Here is a 19,980-nt window from a genome sequence, read left to right on the forward strand (position 1 = left end):
TTTCACTAAAGCATAACTGCCAACATGTGACAGGCTTTGATGGACAGCCAACAGTTATCTCCTTCTTTAGAAAGGCAATTCTCTGAGCGTACTTGTTACTATCTAGGCTATGCAAAGATTATTTCAAGAGAAAGAGTAGAAAGGACTGCTTATAGGCACTTCTTTGACAAGAGTCACTACATTGTGGTGATTACCTTGGGAAATAATTCAGTAAAAAAACCCAACATATGCACCTCTAACAACAACATTTTTGAAAGAAGGCAATCCCTTTACATAAGAAATACAGGGTTAAAGTGAAGTACATACAAATATGTAATTTGGACAAAACTCAGAACACAGAAAGGACAATGTCATCATCAGGCAAAAGTTTGTAAACAAAACCGTAAATATCTTTCAAACACGCATTTCTTCCTAGGAATGATCAACTTCTTGATTAATACAAGATAAGGAGAGTCTGATATTAACAAGGTACACAACTGGTATCAGAACCTGAATTCAGCCCAAATCAATTGCTACACTACACAAATTGTTGCTAGGTTCCACTTTTTAATTTGGTATTACATGGATTTAATATTTATTTTATTAAATGTATGAATACAATATTAAATTTTTATTAATTTTTTATTTTTATGAACACTCTCCGGTCTGAAATTTGAAGGAAACTATGGTTGGTAAAATGGTTTGGTTTTAGTTCTTCCCGATAGTATTTACATATCAAAAAGTGTTTCACTATTTATCTTCTACCTTTTTTTTTTTCTTTTTCTCCAATCAGCAGTGGATTCAGCAACAGGAGGCTGCTTCATAATCAGTTGTTACTGTCAAGGTGCCTCTTTTCCTATATGGGCAGAGATTGAAAAGAGCTCACCCACTCTCACTTGGATTTAATGTGATACAAAAGCAGTCTCATATCCTGTGCGCACAAAGACAAACAGCATAAACTTGTTTCTTTGTCTGAACTATTTGCATGCAAGTAAAGTGAGCCAACTATGACAGTAAATCAGCATCTCTTCTGTACCCCAGGAAGACCAAAAGACAGTAGAAAAATCAGGCTCTTAAAACTGACCATGTCACTAAGCTATTTATTGAGGGGTTTTACCAGTTATAGTTTGTTAAAAAACACATTCTGACTCCACTGTTTCAGGGTTTAGTGATTAGAAGGAAATCCCTGCAGAGAGTTTGAAAACCGTGTGTAATGTGGAAAGATTGCCTTTCTTTTGTTAATTCTCATCATGTCAGGAGCATCTTGTATCATGATCCTTAATCACAAAACTGTTTACAGTTAGAAACTGCTGCCACATCACATTTTAATTGCCTTTACCCTTTTCAACAACAAAGCCAAGCCAGAATTAGGCAGCACTGAGAAAAAGAAAATAATGAGTGTTTGTTTTTAATTTGTTTTTAACTATTATGAGAGGAGAAATCTAGACCACAATCTAAGGAAATTCCAACCAAAGCTGCTGCTTTTACTTTGGTAGAACCGCTTGTCTCCTGACTCCATGTGCCCTAGGAAGATCTTTAACATTCAATCAAGAAGCTTGACTATTTTTTGACAACAGTCTGCAAATAGATTTAAGTGAACTAAGACTCTACAATTGCATGGCAATGGATGTCAGTTATGCTAAGATGCAACTCCTGGTTTAAATAATAATAATAATTATTATTATTATTATTATTATAATGTTTCCTTTAGAAAAGTTTAAGGAAAACCTGTTTAAAGAGCAGGACACAGCACAATCCCCACACACTGCATGACACATGCAAGAACTTCCTAGATCTTTGCAGTATACACAGAGAGAACACAAATCACCAATAGTGAATGTGAAATAAATACTATGAGAGGATGGTTACAGGAAGTAAAAGGGAATATCAGCTCGGAAATGAACTATGGAACAATACAAAACAGTCTTTTCTCAAATTTTGAGTATTGGATAAGCTTTGTGAAAGGAAAATACTAGATTTGGGCTTCAATTACATGGATCTATACCAGTGTGACTCAGAAAAGGATTTAATCCCATATTTTGCTTTAGAGATTGCAAAGTCCTGGCTTTTTTTAAGACAATGACAACACTGCTACCAAATTTGCTCCACGTGTGTCCTTATGTTGCTGCTATGGTAGCAAGATCCAAATAGAAGAGAGATTTTTGAAGGGAGCCCTTAGATTGTGAGTGTAGGGATTGGAGGCCTAGCAATTTCAGTTGAGATCCCTCAACTATGAAACTTTACCTAGCAGATGTCAGATTTGCTTCAGGGCACAGTACAAAGCCCATCTAAGGCTGCCTATACACATGCTTGAGGTGGGGGGCAAGGTGTTTGAATAAGATCGGTTCCCAGACAACCACCCGAATTAAGCCCCTGCATATTTCAAAATAGCCACAGGACACTTTACTTAAAGCCCATTCAATAGGTTTAGATAAAGAGCCTCCACAGCCGTTTTGAAACACATGGGGGGTTAATATACATGATGGTGAGGTGACACTGGGGAGTTCTAATTAGATTGTGGAGCAGATTTGATTAATCGAGCCTGTTTCACCATGTTCTAATGAGAATGAGAGCGAGCATGTTTATAGGCACCCTACGGGTCAAAACGTTTACCTAAATTGGTTGTTTTGGGGAAAGATTTTGTGTCCTCTCTAGGAGAGGTGGCTGAATTCCTTTGAGTTGATATTAAGTTACCTTTTTAACACATATGATTCCAGAATATGTACACATCTAGAGAATGCAATGGGTATATTTTATGAATTAAAAATAAAGCGTTATAATTACAGTACTCAAGGAATCATAGAAAAAACAGGGCAGGAAGGGACCTGAGAAGGTCATCTAGTTCCCCACCTCCACCCTCCCAAAGAAGGATCATGCCTATGTTAACCATTGTAGATAAGTGTTTGTCTAATCTGTTCTTAAAGATTTCCAAGGATGGAGATTCCACAACTTCCCTAAGTAGCCTGTTCCAATGCTTAACCATCCTCATAGTTAAAAAGATCTTCCAAACATCCAACCTAAATTTCTCTTGTTGCAATTTAAGACTGCTACATCTTGTACTGTCCCAAGACTATTCTCCATGAATAACCACCAGGGATCCTAGTTTTCCCTGTTTAAAAATTGCAAATTCTCTGACAAAAAATAGCAAATACTCCAATTAAAACCTCCCAAATCTGCATTTTCTGTGATTAAAATGAAATACCACTATACATATAGGTATCAGTTAAGCAGAGTATTTTATTGAGATATTTATAATCTTAAAGAGATTTGGAAGCCTACCAGTGCCTCAATCATTATAATAAAATAAATTCTAAATACCAGAGGTGCACCAATACATCAGGCCGATATCGGATTGGCACAGATACAAAAAAAATGTCTGTATCGGAAATCGGCCCAATGCAGCCGATAATCTGGACGACAAATGCCCGTGGGTGTGCAAAGTCACAGCACAGCACGTAGGCAGTGAGAAGCAGAGCTGGCAGTGTGGAGTGCTGCATGCAGCTGGTAAGTCTGGTGTGGGGGAAAGGGAAGGGAAGAGGCATGGGGGGGCAGATTAAGGCCCCTGCAGTAAGGGAGGGTGTGGGGTTGAGGTTGGGATTGAGGCTGGGGAAGGGGCTGCCCAGCTGGGCCCGGAGTGGGGGCTGGTGCAAGACGGAGGTGCAGGAAGGGAGGGGGCAGCTCCTGCTGCTGCGCATGGCTCGTCCAGTGCTCATCTGGCAGCTCCTGCTGCTGCTCCTGTCGCTTATCTGGGAGGGCACGGGTGGGGGGAAAGGTGTGCCCCTGGATCTGCACGGGGCAGGCTGGGGTTGAGCTTTTCCCTGCTAGGCAGATCTAGGGGCACACCCCCCCACCCCACCACATGCCCTCCCAGGTAAGTGGTGAGAGCCACCAGACAAGCACTAGATGAGCAGTGCACAGCAGTGGGAGCTGCACCCAAGTCCCTTCCCATGCTCCTCCCTGACAAGCAATGCCTCCATTCTGCCCCAGCCCCAGCCCACCCTGAGCCACACAGATCCTGGGGGCACATGCCCTCCCCCCTCACCTGCCAGATGAGCTGCTTGCGGCTCTGTCCCGTGCCCCTCCCTGCCCCAGCTGGTCAGCGCCTGCCCCTACGCCACCCCCAGCCCCATTCCCTCTCTCACCACAAGGGCCTTGATCTGCCCCCCCACATGTCTTACCTCCCCTCCCACCACACCAGACTTACCAGCTAGATGCTCCACTTCAAGCTGAAAAGCTGTGCATTGGAAATCAGATCGGTACTGGCCGATATGCCTCCTAAAAAAAATCAGCTATCAGTATCGTCCCCAAAAAATCTCTATCGGTGCACCCCTACTAAATACCTGTATATTTTGGCATTTGATTTTGGTTGTTTTATCATAGAAAAATCAAAGCTCCCCCTACTCCATTTGCTCATCAAGATGCGGGTTCAGCTGTGGCTTTGCCCCCCACTGCTTTGTGGTGCTGAGAAGCCCTGACGTTCCAGTGCCCGACCCTCGTCATTGCTGTTGCCCCTCACTCCCAACCCACAGACCCATGGCCCTGCTGGTGCCCCTCACTCCCTACCCACAGCCCCCTGCCCCCCAGCATCACCTGAGCCATGGCTGTCACCCACAGGAGGTGGCAGCTGCTGCGGCTGGAGTGGAGCACAGAGACCAGCTCCAGCTCCCCCCGCTGAAGGTGATATGGCCAAAGCACAGCTCACTGGGGGTGTGGAGAGTGCAGGCTGCCTGCTGCAGGCTTAGGGCTCTCCATCCTGCTGTCCTCCGCCTGGTAGCCTCCACAGCCACACTGCCATGGTGAGGTACTCCCTGCCCACCTGGCAGTGGTGGTGGTAGTACAGAGTTGTACCCCGCACTTCTACAGGGCAGGAAGGGGGTGCCCTGCTATGGTGGCATAGGTCTCCCAATTGCAGCACTAAGCCTGCTTGCCCCTTTCTGCTCTCCTACACTAGGTCCTGCATCTGCCCTGTGCACAAATCTGAGGGGCATGTGCCCCCCATGTCTCCCTCCCTGGGAGTGCATGCAGCATGGGGAGCCAGCCCCCAAACTGCCCCCAGCTCCATCCTGCTCCCCCATTTGGGCCTGGCATTCCCGCCCCAGGCCTCATGTATGGCCCAGCTGGATAGTCTCAGCCCTGACCTACTCCCTCCTTCACTGTGGGGGCCTTAATCTGCCCTCTCCCACCCAGACTTACTTGGAGGGAGCTGCAGGAACTGCTCTCCATGATGCCTGGCTGCCACATACATGCACAGTCTGCCCTCTACCTGTGATCACCTTCCTCCCACTCCCTCCAGCCCCAAACAACCCCTTGCAGGCTGGAAGTCTGCCCTTAAAAGTTAAAAAAAAATCCACATTTTTTTCTGTTAAAAGAAAAAATTCACATTTTTCCATAGCAAACAGAAAACCTGGATCCCTGCTGATCACCATTTTCTTTCTTACCACCCTTGATATATTTGAAGACTGCTATCAACTCTCCTCAGTCTACTCTTCTCCAGGTTAAATAACCCCAGTTCCTCCAACCTTTCAAGTTATTTTTCCTAGACCTCTAATAATTTTTGATACTCTCCACGTGACTCTTTCCAATTTGTCTACAACTTGAAGTACAATGCCCAAAACTGGAAAATGTAGTCCAAGTGAGGCCTCACGAGTGCTGAAGAGTGGAAGAATCACCTCCCACTCGATACCTGCTTCCAAGTAGGTATTTAGCCACTGATGACTACTTTTTGAGAACGAAGATCCAACCAACTGTACACTCTGCACTTTGCATCTCACCTGATGTTTCTTTTCTAAGCGAGCCAAGTTCTAGAAATTCTACAGATGTAGGAGAGCTTGAGAAGACATCCTATTCTCCAAAAGCAAAAAGATAACAATGCTGATGGATGTGACATTAACAAAATGGATGACTCTTTTATAGAGCATATTTTGAAATTTGCAGGTAAGCAAAGTTTTACTATGATTTTAAAGTAAAAGCATTGTGTACTTTTGAAAAATAATGAGTCTTATTGCTAGTAGTTCTTGTAATCTAGGCTCCCCACAAACGCCAGCCCTATGAAATAAGATGGCACTCTTACACCAGTCGCCCAAGAATTTTGATTGATTTTGATGATTTAAAGTGTCACTGTTATAGTATTTATGTAAGTGAAGAAATTTTCAAATATCTGTTCCCAACAACTCTAAATCAAAAAACATTCATGCTCTGTCAGCTTGGGAAAATTGTGTGGCTAAAGATAAGTACCCGATAAAATCTAAATAAGTTTCTAATTCAAGATAACTGCTCTGAAAAATGTCTTGGTATATTTCTGAACACAGCTTAGTATGCAATTGTCACTGTTACAGTTTTGCATATTTCTGAGGCTATCATTACTGCAAGAACTGGGCATTATATCCATTCATTTAAAACTAACATCACTTTCCTCTAGAGACAAAAACAAAGCTGTCATTCCCCAATATTACACAGAGAGATTAAGATCACTTATCAAAGCCAACCGCTGGGGACCAAGAAACCACAGGTTCTTCCTCATTCCTCTTCATTTCAGATTCAGAACTCTAAAATATCTAGCCCAATCTCATCTTTCATCATTCAGTAAAGAAAGAGTGAAATCTTGGCTCCATTGTGGTATTCATTTCAGTGGAGCCAGGATATCACTTTAATTCTTCTACATGTACCTCTTCTAATCTGACCAGTAGGTAAAAGTTTGTCACTGATTTTTCCTGAATACTCCTGGCCATATTGTTCATGGTACCACATATAACTTCCAGAATTAGCCTTTTGGTTCCATAAAATATACGTAGCTGTTGTCTCCTTGATTTCTGAAGGACTCTAGATCAACTGAAGACTGGACAAAATGGATTTTCACTAGACTTCACTTACAAAAATTCCCAGGGTGAAATCCTGACTTCACTGAAGTCAATGGGAAATTTGCCATTGATTTTAATGGACCCAAGATTTTACCCCATGATGTCAGACATTTTAGAGCTGAATTAGGACCTATTTGTGTGTGTGATTTCATTAATATCCAGTAAAACCAGACTAATGTTCTGATCATGCAACTGACATTGAAGTCAGTGGGGCTTCCTACAGGTAAAACAGTTCACCACACATTTTGATATCTGCACGTATTATTGGAAACTGCTGTTCAACACAAAAATCAACTAACTATTACAGTATATGTGGGTCTGAACTTTATAATTGATTCACCTGCATTCTTGGATAAGTCATTTACTTTTGCACTATCTGTAAAATGAATATAAGGATACAGATTGACTTTATAAGACACTAGGCTGTAACAGACATTGGAGTTCATACTGTATGATACCATGTATTCTTAGACAAAATATCTGTATCACATATCATGTTTTAAGGCCTGATCTTGCACAATTGGAGCCAGATCTTGCACAATTAGCCATTCATTTAAATGGAAGGAGGATTCAGCCCATAAAGAAAAGACCATATCCAGGGCCAGTAACCTTGAATATTCAATGATGTTTGCCACCATATTTATGATAGTTTCTTTCCTAGATTTATAATGAATGTAGTAAGCATGAACTAAAATTTAAATGCAAAGGGCTTGACTCATCATGTAAGTATACCAGTTTTATGCCTTTGGGCTCAACATTCTTCCATGGTGACTCAGACCAATGTTCTCCCATAGATTTTTTTTTGTGACATGACAATTCATACAGTACAGAGTTACACATGAACTGTGTAGCTCATACGAATGAAAGGTTAAATCATATAATGCAATTAATTGGTTTGTAATATTCCATAGTACTTATATTTTGTGTGGCAACTGGGAGGAGATTTTTATATGATAGATGAAAAGAACGATAGCTTAAAATACAGTCATTAGGACTGATCATACTTTGCTTTGACAATATATTTAAGAAGACTTCTTTAAAAATTACACAGTAGTCTTTTGAAATTGATAATGCTGAATGTGAAAGCTATGCTTAACACCAGAAATGAAGATTAATTGGAATTACAAGTAGTCTGAATGAACTTTTTGTTTCAAGATTGTAGTCCTCACATTTCCAGACAAAAAAAAAAAAATGATGAAATAAAAATTTTAATAAGTTCCCATTTAACAGCTACCAACAAGTTTCTTTGTTTCTGATGGAGGGTGATGGCATATTTGTTTATGGCTTTTGTTCTTCACAAGTAATTCCCTCTGACTTTCAGTTGTACAAAGAAAATAAGACTGAGCTTCTTTTTACACCAAACTGTTTCCACTGACTTCAATTCAGATATATTAGGATAATGATGCTGACCCTTTTACAAGCTGAAGTCAAAAGAATAACACTAGTATACAAGTGGTATGAGGAAAAAAATTGCTTTACAGACCCTTTCATTGTCAAAAGCAAACCAACCAAGCAACCAACCTCCACTTCTGACCTTTTCTAAAACTTAATAAATTTCTACCCAACAGTTTCACAGACACCATCTTAATTTTCAGCAATTTGTAGGTTTTGAAAATCAACAGGAGTCCACGTGGGTGTAAGCGACTCATCAGCTAAATTCAGGATCAGGGCTTGACACAGTAATAAGTAACAGGAGATGCCAGTATGTTTGAGGATGCATCGTTTTCTGCAGGCTACCATTGGTTTATACAAACAATAATGCACAGAAATTGTTCATGGAAATTATTACACATGAACACAACTAAGCAGCCACATACACAATATTAATTTTTTTATTTATATGCTCAGTTGTGGTTGGGGGACAATTTTGTATTTACTCTTGCCATTGCAGAATTATAACAACATATTCTGGTTAAAACTATAAGTGAACTATAAGTTCACTGGTTAAAACTGTAAGTGAACACTTTAAGTGTTCAGGACACAACATTTGTAATTTATGCATGATATTTTAGTGGAGGGGATTAGGTTTGGTCTTCAGTTGTTTAATATTAAATTCTACCTCTTGATATATCAAACATTTTAAAAACAAAGTAGATACTCAGGCAACCACACACCCACACACTTATAACGTATTTCATACATTTAAGGCAATGTATTTGATATTGCCTAAACAGGGAATTTAGCCATTGACTTCAGTAGGAGTAAGAGCAATCTCCAAGAACTGTCAGTGGAGCTGTTATCTTTTAAGGGGTACTGAAAAGTCAAACTAGTTGTGAAGGTGGCTTTTAACACACGCTCATACATTCTCTGTCAATAAAGCAACAGTAAGTACAAGTACACAGCACTCTATACCACTCTTTCATGAATAGTGTATTGGGTGCTCCAAGTATGACAAAAACCTGCTAGTACATATGCCCACCACTGCTGGTGATACAAGTGCTACATCCTGACATTAAATTGAAAGTCTGGGAAACTGCTGTTGGATTCCACAGCAAAGATAGGATTAAAAGTGAAAATCTCTGCCTTTTTTTCCCCATGATGATGACATCATTTCCCACACTGACAACAATAAAGTGAGAAATAAAGGTAAAAAAGAAGAGTAAGTTACATAACTTCAAGCTTGCGACAGGATTTAAAGATGAGAAATAACAAGCTTACAATATTGCTTCAGCACTTTTTACTTCACAAAACTCATTTGAAGACCTCTTAGGTCACTGATATTTATCAGGATTTATTAAGTGGCATTTATTCACATTAGGGCTTTAAACAGTACTGAAAACATTGTAAATGCTGACAGATGGATCCCAACGCATATTTATGAGGTTCATCTGACCACAATACCTCTAGCACCATTTAATTTTAGCATTTAATAATTATTCCATGGCATAAAAGATATCCCACAATGTTAGGAACTAGTCAATCTGTAGTAACTAGGATGTTTACTGTAAATGACTGAAGTTAGTAAGTTAGCAAGTAGGTAAATAATTATACATACAAGGATTATATATGATCATATATTTTACAATAATTTATTTATCAAGCATTAGCTTATACAACTATATTTCATAGGATACCTACAACAGTGTTCCCTGACATATTTGTTAAGAAATAAGAGACTGCACACTGTTAAATTCAGGGGCGAAAGGGAAATCAGGACCTGCTCTTTGAAGTGTTTGATTGTTACGCATCTGAGCTTGATTCTTTTCCCTTTTCATTCCTCCACTAAAATCCATTGTATGTGCCCCCATACACAAATACAGTACAATGACCAGGGTCATAAACAGAACAGCCAGTAGGTATAAAGGCCAGTGGTAGGCAATGTGCACTTTTACTACTGGAAAAAAAAAGACAACAACTACTGAAAAACTGAAGTACAGCAGAAGTCAAAAAACATTATGTCTTAGGCCTATGACAGTTTTCCTAAGCTTCCTCGCACCATACACATACACACACACACACACACACACACACACATATGTGTACTCCCTTTCTCCACATGAATGCATACCTTGGTGGTATTTCCTAATGAAATACCTGATGCCCAATAGTCACCAGCCATTGTAGGAAAGAGAGCTCTTGCCACAGGGATACTCAGCAGCAGGCATTGAGTTATGACCCTTGTTTCCCTCTTTCCCAAAGAATCCAGCATCAGCATCTCTCCCTCCATCTCCATAGCAGGACCAAGACCAGCTTGGGTATTCGCAGCCAGGAAAATCGCATGCCTAGCGACCAAGCACCGTACCCAGGGGAGCCGCACCGGTGTCTATTTAGCTAGATTTAAAAGTAGGCAACAGGCTGAAGCTCCCTCCCTTCCCGCCCCTCAGCGCATCCTTCCCCTTAGCCATTTCCACTGAAACCGCAGTGCATTGCAACACTAGCAGCCGCCTCTGGCTCAGGAATATTCATCCCCCCCCCCCCCCCCAGTACTAAATACTCCTCAGAGTCTTTGCAGTGGTGGGAAGAGTCCTTAATGGAGGCTTCAGCATCCTCTGCAGCCCTTTGGCTTTTGCATGGGGGCGGTGGGGGGGGAGTGAATAAAGGGAGGTGGGGGAGAAAGTAGAGGTGAGGGACAAGATGAGTGAAGGAATGAATGAACTGCTACCTCCAGAAAGGCTCTGTGGGTTGCTGCTGCTGCCTGCTCCTGCTCCTGCTCCTGCTGTCACAGCGGATCAGCTGATATTTACCTGTGAGGTAATGCACACTCTGTAAGGTCACCATGCACCCGCTGAAATACAGTGCAAGGCAGCAGGGACGCAGAGAGAGGGAGCTGCTGCCGCCACCGCTTACCACACTGGAGCGAGGAGGATGCACCGCGCCTGCTGCTGCTGCTGCTGCTGCTGCAGCTCCTGGCACATGCTGCAGGTGTCATAGCAGAAACTGCCCTGCCTCACCGAGTCCTCATCTCTTTTCTGCGCCTGCGCCAACCCCCTGGCGGGCATGTGCGAAGGCTCCGCGCATGCCTAGTGGGAACGTGAAGCTCAGATGAAGCCGCTGCCCTTACTCCGCCCTTTGCCCGGAGCTTCCGTGAGGTTCTCTTCCCCCCGCCTCCCTCGGAGCTTGGCGCCGGGCGGGCGGGGGGCGCAGCGCGAGGGGGTGACGTATTGGGGGTGGAGGTGCCGGGCGGGGGCTGCAGGAGCCCTGTGCAGGATGATGTCATGTTTTGTTTGGCAGAGGTTGCTGCGGGCGGAGGAAACCCTCCTCTCTGATGGAGAGGGGGCTTTTGGCTTCCTCCTCGCCCTCCCGGTGTGCCAGTCGCGCCCCACACTTGGCACTTTGTGCCCTCCTTTGCCAGCATCTGAGGGAGGGAGCTGGGCTTCCCCCGCTCTCCCTCTCTCCCCCTCATTCAGGCTATGAAGATGCATCTCTGCTCTGCCTCCTCCCTTACTTCAGGCTCCTGTCATCCCCTCGTGCCCAGCACAAAGGGGGACGATTCCTCTGCTGCAGAAGCGTCTGGCGGATTCCTTCCCGCAAAATGCCGGGTGGCGGTGCTGGGCAGGTCACCCCGGCCCCCTGGCCGTGGCAGCCAAAGCCCTGGGGGGACCAAAAACGTGAATAAGGGCTTGCCGTACAGTAATTTTGGGCTGCTCCTAGAACATCTTAACCCCGGGATTGTCCCCACACCTTAGGGTGTGTACAGAAGTGCTCCATGGACATTTTACAGGACTATAATTCAGAACATTTTTCACAGCACTGTACAGTTACAGTGCTCTTCACCAGGATAGAAGTGCAGTGTTTGCGGGGGAGGTCTGAGCCTCCCTGCACTTTCTGGGCTAGGAGTCAGGGAGTGCTCTGCAGCCTCCTGGGGCTTCTCCACTGCTCAGAAATTTGACCAGCATATATAATTTATTTAAAGCACTGTAGGTTGCTAAAGTGCTGTAAAATACCTCATTTAACAAGGGTTAATGTAAAGCACTGTACCCATTTTGAAAGTGCTATAAGGCCCTGCACTTCTGTTCAGTCGCGGAAATAAAGTGCTTTAAATGGCTACAGAAAATGGCAACCAACTTCTGTACACACTCTTAAAGTGGTTTTAAGCACTCATTATGCAGCTCAAAGTTATGCTACTCCAGGACAGGATTCTCTCTGATCTGCCCTACCCACCTCCTGTTCCATTAAGGCGGGGCGGGCAAAATGCAACCCGCAAGCCGGATGTGGCCCACCAGGCCATTTTATCTGGCCCGCGGGGGCCCCTAAAAAATTTAGAAAAATACTATTTATCTGTCCCTGGCTGCCTGTCATGCAGCCCTCGATGGCTTGCCAAAACTCAGTAAGCGGCCCCCTGCCTGAAATAATTGCCAGTCCCTGCATTAAGGTGTAGCCACTCCCCACAGATGTGCCACCCAAGTTGAAGTCCTCCAACATCCCAAGATCTCACACCCCTGCCTGGAGAGCAACCAATAGTGGCAAAAGAACAGGTTAGGGACTATTTAGCAAAGCTGGCAATTACAAGTCCATGGGGCTGGATGGGATGCACCTGGGGGTGCTGAGGGAGTTGGCTGATGAGACTGCAAAGACACTGGCCATAATCTTTGAAAACTCATGGTGATCAGAATAAGTCCCAGATGATTAGAAAAGGGTAAACATAATGCCCATCAAGAAAGGGGAAAAGGAGGATCCAGGGAACTATGGACCACTCAGCCTCACCTCAGTCACTGGAAAAATTGTGGAACAGATCCTCATGTAATCCATTTCTAAGCACTTGGAGGAGAAGACGGTGGTTAGAAACAGTCAGCATGGATTCACCAAGGGCAAGTCTGGCCTGACCAACTTGATTGCCTTCTACGATGAGACGACTGGCTCTGTGGATGCAGGAAGACCACTGGATGTGGTATATCTTGATTTTAACAAGGTTCTTGAATAACATTCTCACAGGCAAGCTAAGAAAGTATGGGCTGGATGAATGGACTGTAAGGTGGATAGAAAACTGGCTGGAGCATTGAGCTCAGAGGGTGGTAATCAATGGCTCGATGTCTAGCTAGCAGCCATTATCAAGTAGAGTGCCCCAGGGGTCAATCCTGGGGCTGGTTTTGTTCGGTATGTTCAACAACAACCTGGAAGATGGCACAGAGTGCACCCTCAGCAAGTTTGCAGATGACACCAAACTTGAGGGAGCAGTAGATATGCTGGAGGGTAGGGCTAAGATTCAGAGTAATTGGGACAAATTGGAGGACTGGGCCAAAAGAAATCTCATGAGGTTCAACAAGGACAAGTGCACAGTTCTACACTTTGCACTGAAGAATCCCATGCACCAGTACAGGCTGGGGGCTGACTGGCTGGGCAGCAGCTCTGCAGAAAAGGATCTGGGGGTTACAGTGGACAATAAGCTGAATATGAGCCAGCAGTATGCCCTTGTTGCAAAGAAGGCTAATGGCACACTGGGCTGCATTGGTAGGAGTGTTGCCAGCAGGTCAAGGGAAGTGATTATTCCCCTCTTTTCAGCACTGGTGAGGCCACATCTGGAGTATTGTGTTCAGCATTGGGCTCTCTACTACAAAAAGGATGTGGAAATATTGGAGGGTAAGAAAAATAGTGAGGGGCCTGGGGAATATGACTTACAAGTAAAGACTGAGGGAACTGGGCTTATTTAGTCTAGACAAGAGAAGACTGAGAGGGGATTTAATAGCAGTCTTCGATTACCTGAAGGGAGGTTCAAAAGAGGATGGAGCCAAACTGTTCTTAGTCACGGCAGATGACAGAACAAGGAGCAATGGTCTCAAGTCACAGCAAAGGATGTTTACACTAGATAGTAGGAAGAAATTTTTTACTAGGTGGGTAGTAAAGCACTGGAACAGGTTAACCAGAGAGTTGGTACAATCTCCATCCTTGGAGGTTGTTAAGACCTGGCTAGACAAAGCTTTGGCTGGGATGATCTAGTTGGGGATGATCCTGCCTTGAGCAGGGGTTGGACTAGATGACCTCCTGAGGTCCCTTCTAACCCTAATTTTCTATGATTCTATGATAGAAGCCTATTCTGGCTCACCAGCCCTATAGTGTCAACTCATACCTTCAGCTCCTAGTCCTGCCCCTGATCACCAGGCTGCCAGTGGCAAGTCACAGTGGTACAGATGGGGGACAATCAGACAAGGTTTCTAAACTAAGCTTGTGACTGATCCAAACTCCAAGCTAGCATTCACACTGATCAACATTTGTGCATCTTACAGCATAAGATGCAACAAGGCCCTAATGCTGTCACAACCTTACCCCAACAGCATTGTCCTTTGGAGATGGAAGCCACTGGAAACAGCAGCCCCTCTGCTTTTTCTGAGAGCTAACAGATATTTGAGCCCACGTCTCCCCTTTCACACACTTCTTGTAATGCTTAATTAATTGGGGCTTCAGAACCTACCAGCCAGAAGGATTTAGACCCCATTCTTGCAAACAGTTGTTTACATGCTTAGCTTTACTCCTATGAACAGTTTGTCAATGGGACTGCTCACAAAAGCAAGGTCAAATATGCTTGTGTTTGTAGGGTTGGGGCCTCAGGAAGGCTATAGGTCCATAGAATCATCAAGAAGTAGGGCTAGAAGGGACCTTCAGAGGTCTGATGGCTTGATTTAGAAACGTGATGAACCCCAGAAATTCACACTTACTTCAGTGTTTCTGAAAATCCTGATATTTAGATGGCCAAAGATGGGTTTAGGAAGCCACCTTTAAGCACTTGTTTCCAAGTACTAGAATTCACTTATTTTCCCCAAACACAGTTTATCTTACCTGTACAAGAAGCATTCACTGTTGTCCGGATACCACAAGATGCCTAAGGAACAGGGAGTGTGGCACTATGCTGCATCACTTTCTTAAATGTATATTGCCTTCAACCAGCACACACTACCTGAAAACGAAAGGGTGGTATCTTTATTACAAATATAACATGCACTGTTTAAAAAAAACACAGTATTTTAAAGTGGTTGTCTTTTTCTGGTCTGCTTTCACAGATTTTCCCATCTGGTTTCGGCTACATGTGAAAACTGTGACTTGACAATGTGTATAATTTGTTAGATAATGCAAAAATAACCCTTGAGGTTTTGATCCTGCAAAGCACTACTCATCACAAGACTTTTGGGTGAAACTGTGCAGACATGAGGGTCAGTGCTAAATGGACCCTGTTGTTGTTCTGGGATTTTAATTGACAGAAGAGCAACATGAAGAGATGACAGTGTCAATTGGGGTAAAGAGACAAGAAACTGGGTAGAGGGATGTAGAAGATACAGTATCCTGTGAGATATTTAGTGGTTTCATATATACACACACATATAAGATGGTACTCCATCTCAAAAGAGTGACTTTGGGTAAGCAGCATAAAAAAGAAGAAAAGGGAAGCTTTGGAGATGTAGAGTCTTATTTACATTAAAGCCCCTTTACACCACTTCCCAATCATTTTTAAGGCCCTGTTACACTGCTGAAGCAGTGAGAATAGTATAAGGATGTGTGGAGGCATGGAGAATACCATAGACACTGGTCTGATGATACCCTCTGCTCTGTTAAAGTGTAGAGGGCAGGAGTGAATAATAGCTGACAGACCAGAGTTAGAGAAAAGTGAGAGGAGGTGGAGGACACTGGGGTTGAAATGACAAGCTTAAATTTGATATGGCAGGTAATAGTTCCATTGTAGGAACTTTGTGAATGTCAGAAAATAGTTTTTGTGTTAGGAGAGGTAGATTATTTTCACTATAGGGCACAAGAAAAATATTTGGGAACTGTGGCCTGCAGAGCCATCGCATCTAGCTGGTGGGGCTTCCCATGGATCTGCAAATTTGGCAGTGGGGAGCAGTGGCCACTAATACAGACACCCTTCCCCCTGCCAAACCCCAATCCCTGCATGGCTGGTGGGAATCAAGCTATGCCCCTTTCCCCCACAGAGCCTGGCCACATTCCCCTTCCCACTTCTGGATTGGGGTCAAGCCATGCCCCCTTCCCTCCACCAGGGCCAGATCAAGCTCTTTTCACCTGAGGGGCTGCATTGCAGCCAACCTACCCCCTGCTCCCCTCCACACAGCCAGATGGTGCCCGCTGTGCCCATCCCAAACACCAGATCAGGACCACTGCCTGGATCCGGCCCACAAATGGGACCAGGCACTGCCAATCTGGCCTACCAGGAAAAAAGGTTGAGCAACACTGGCATAGGAAAAGGTCAGATGACAGAACAATGTACTCTTTAAATTATCCGTTTATACACACTGTAAAATCATGGAATGCATCGGGAGGAAATTAAGATGCTCACTCAAAATTGATATTTCTGTATCTATGTTTAGCACACACATGTGCATGCACACAGAGTCCTGAGTCTTTAATGTACCACCTATTCATGAGTTTCCTGCCTTGGAAAGTGAAATTCACTGAATCATAATGAGTTCCTGTTAAAAAGACCAGGTGGAATTTTAGCATTCTGGGACTCCTAGTACACTCATATAACAAACTTTTTTTTTTTAAATGACTTTAAAAATAAACTCCTTATAGGGTTATAAATAGTCACAAGTTCTCATTTACTGGGTAACACACATTGCTCTTTGTCCCTGCCTTGGGCCTCCTGCCTGAGGTGGGACAAGGGGCAATGTGTTCCTTCTATCTGGGGTTTCCCTGGGTCCCTTGCTGCTCCGTATCAGGTCCTGGACTGACCCGTGGCTCACAATGAGTCAAAGGTCTTGGTGCAGAGGCACAGGGTGGTGCAAAAGCTGTGGAATTCCCAGCACCCTATGCCTCCACTTAGGGACACACACTGACCTGTGCCCCATGTGGAGCCATGGGTCAGTGTGAGGCAGCACAGGAGCTGGGAAATCCTTAGTACTGCATGCCTCCACATGGAGATCTGTGCTGATCTGTGCCTTTGCCTCTGGCAAGGTGGTGCAGGATGCCAGGGGTTCCCCTGCTGCTGCACAGCCCTGCACTGGAACCAATGCTGACCCATGCTTCAGCTGGTATTACCAATTCCCATGCCACTCTGCACCACCCCACGCTAGGATCCGTGCTGACTCATGCCTCTGCATGAAGCACAGGTCAGTGCGGGTCCTGGCAAGAAAGTTTGGGGTGGTGTGGGAGCCAGGGAATTCCCAGAGCCCCGTGCCTCCATGCTGGGGCTTGCACCAAATCCTGGAATTTCCTCGCTCCCATGCCACTGCATACCTCCTTGCCAGGACCCACGTTGACCATTCTCCACATGGAGGCACAAGTCAATGTAGATCCTGGTGCAGAGTGAAACAGGGGCTGAGAAAAACCCCTTGCCTTGTGCCTCCACATGGGGACCCACACAGACCCATGGCTCCATATGAAGCACAGGCCAACATAGGTTCTGGTATGGGAATGGGCACAGGAGCTGGAGAATCTCAGGTGCTCCATGCCTCCTCACCAAGACCCATGTGAACTTGGGCCACCATGAGACCAACACTGGCCTGTGCTTCACACAGGTCTGCACGGGTCCACATGTGGAGACACGTGGCACAGACATTATCCAGCTCCCATGCCCCTCCCTCAGTCAGGACCCACACTGACCTAAGCCTTTGTTTGAGGCACAAGTCAATGCAGGTCCCATGGAGGCCCAGGGTCACATGGGTTCCAATGTGGAGGCATGGGGTGCTTGAGATTCCCTGGGTCCCAAGCTCCATGCCACCATGTATGCAGACTTTCCCCCACTTAGTGACATGTATCCTAAGCATCACTGCAAGCAGGAAAAGGCAGGCACATGCTATGGGGCCTAGAGGAGCTTGTTCCTGCTTAGGGTGTACAGAATTGGATCCCTCAAGTCCCAGGAGCACCTTCCCACACTCTGGGCTGCCCACACTCTCCTGCCACAGAGCCAATAGATGTCAACTGCAATAAAACTGAACAATTTATTAGTACATTTTATTGTACTGCTGATGTGGCAGAACCAAAGGTAGGGACATCTATTTGCTTGATATTTAAAAACTGTTATGGCAGCATAAATGCAACATCAGACAATGTCTGTTTCTACACTAAGATCTACTGTAAACATCTTTGTCTTTTCCAAAAGTCATACATTACAGTACACAACAGGCCAGATGATTTGGCACAGACCTGGCCAGAGTAATCTCTTTACAGGATAAGGGCCAATGTTTTTTAAATAGGAATTTAGCTTAAAGCTGATTGGAAATGTTCTGATGAACCTCTTAGGTTCAATGAAGTTTTTGTTGAATGTAAGCTGGGTTTTCATAGAAACTAGTCATATGACTTTAAATCATGCTTTTGGGGGAAGGAAGGGAACTGAAAGGCAGGACTTTTCTGAGGGATGTTTCAGATAATGGATAATTTGAAACATATTGATTTCAGTGCCAGGCTATGGGCACAAGAACAGATTACCACTAGGGCAGGAGCTCTGGCACACTTTGAAGCAGATATAGAAGGTGAGTTGGCTGCTTCTTGCTTAGTCTTTCAATAACTTTGCTGAGCTAGAGCCCTCCTTTTTCCTTTTTCATACCTCATCTCCCCAACACTCTGAGTGTGTCATCTTCGTACTGCAGGGCCAAAATTTCGCATATGGTTTCCTAAAGTCAAACACCTACCTGTACACAGGCTCCTGAATACGATGCTGGATTTTCAGCAACACTGGGAGCATTTACACAAGACGCTATATTGCCATAGTGACAAGCTATGGCGATGTAGCTTGTCACTACAGCAACGTAGCATCAGTGGGCACGAACTGTGATGCCAAAGCTGCTGCACAGCAGCAATGAGCTTGTTGCTACTGCACAGTAGGGTTGGAAACAACCTTTGCACTGCATATACACCACAATAGGGTCGGAAAAGACCCATGTACTCGCTAAAGCAAGTACTAAATGACTGCACAGTAGCAATTGTGCAGCCAGGGGCACATATAGACACACCCACTGAACACTCACACCATCTTTGAAATGAATGGGAGCTATAGGTTTTCAACGCCTCTAAAAACTCAGGCCACTTTACATAGATGTTAAATATGGTGTTAAAAATGTCTTGCTTTAGTGAATTTTGACTGGGCACGTGTACATATTCATTAACATGCCGTAGTTACCCCACATTAAGTTTAGTACATGGTTAACCAAGTACTAAATCAATGGGCAGTACTTACACTACTGCGCAGTAGTGCCACTACATGGGTTTTTCGTGACGCTTACTGTGCAGTAGCCTAATACTACTACTCAGTAGTGTATTAGTACAGTTTTTCCCCAGCATGCTACTGTGAGGTATTAGGTTACTGCACAGTTAGCAGCTTGTGCAGATGTGCCCACTGAAAATGTTGCTCTTAACCCTTTTAACTAGCAGCGGAGATAAAGCATCTACTCTTTCCCTAATTCACCTCTTATGACACCATCTAGGCATCCTTTTAACAGATTAAATGTCTGTTAAATCAAATTATAAACTGCATTTTTTCTATTTTGTGACTTTTGGATAAATTATCATTATTATCTTAACTACCAATAGATAGCACAAAAGAGCTATATTATTGTTATTATTTGCTGGCTGCTAACAGTTTGCTTGCTTCAGTATAAGACACAGAGCGAGACCCATGCTTTGTCCCAAAGAGTTTATAATCTAGTATTGATTGATTTTTATATGGATAGTTAAGCTTTTGACTGACAGCATGTTAACAAGAAAGCTCAAGTAATATAGTATATACTGCATTTAATAATTTTTTCATCATTTTTGTAGTATCTGT

General features: G+C 44.0%; 1 protein-coding gene across 11 annotated transcripts in view; it reads right to left on the reverse strand.

Annotated features, from left to right (window-relative positions):
• Nucleotides 1-11,213, reverse strand: part of DTNA (dystrobrevin alpha) — a 395,888-nt gene extending 384,675 nt beyond the window's left edge. For 5 of the 11 annotated variants that reach the window (XM_059724128.1, XM_059724116.1, XM_059724117.1 and 2 more), the window contains exons 1-2: nt 11,124-11,211; nt 10,939-11,020 (exon numbers count right to left, since the gene is read on the reverse strand). In XM_059724128.1, coding sequence (XP_059580111.1) covers nt 10,939-11,020; nt 11,124-11,205 — 164 coding nt within the window. In that variant the 5' untranslated portion in view covers nt 11,206-11,211. Of the gene's footprint in view, nt 1-10,938; nt 11,025-11,123 lie in introns of those variants that run through there. The other 6 variants (XM_059724115.1, XM_059724118.1, XM_059724129.1 and 3 more) reach the window with 4 other exon arrangements.
• Between the last annotated feature and the right edge of the window lie 8,767 nt (nt 11,214-19,980).

The sequence above is a fragment of the Alligator mississippiensis genome, chromosome 3 (assembly GCF_030867095.1).
Source record: "Alligator mississippiensis isolate rAllMis1 chromosome 3, rAllMis1, whole genome shotgun sequence".
Taxonomy (NCBI): Eukaryota; Metazoa; Chordata; order Crocodylia; family Alligatoridae; genus Alligator; species Alligator mississippiensis.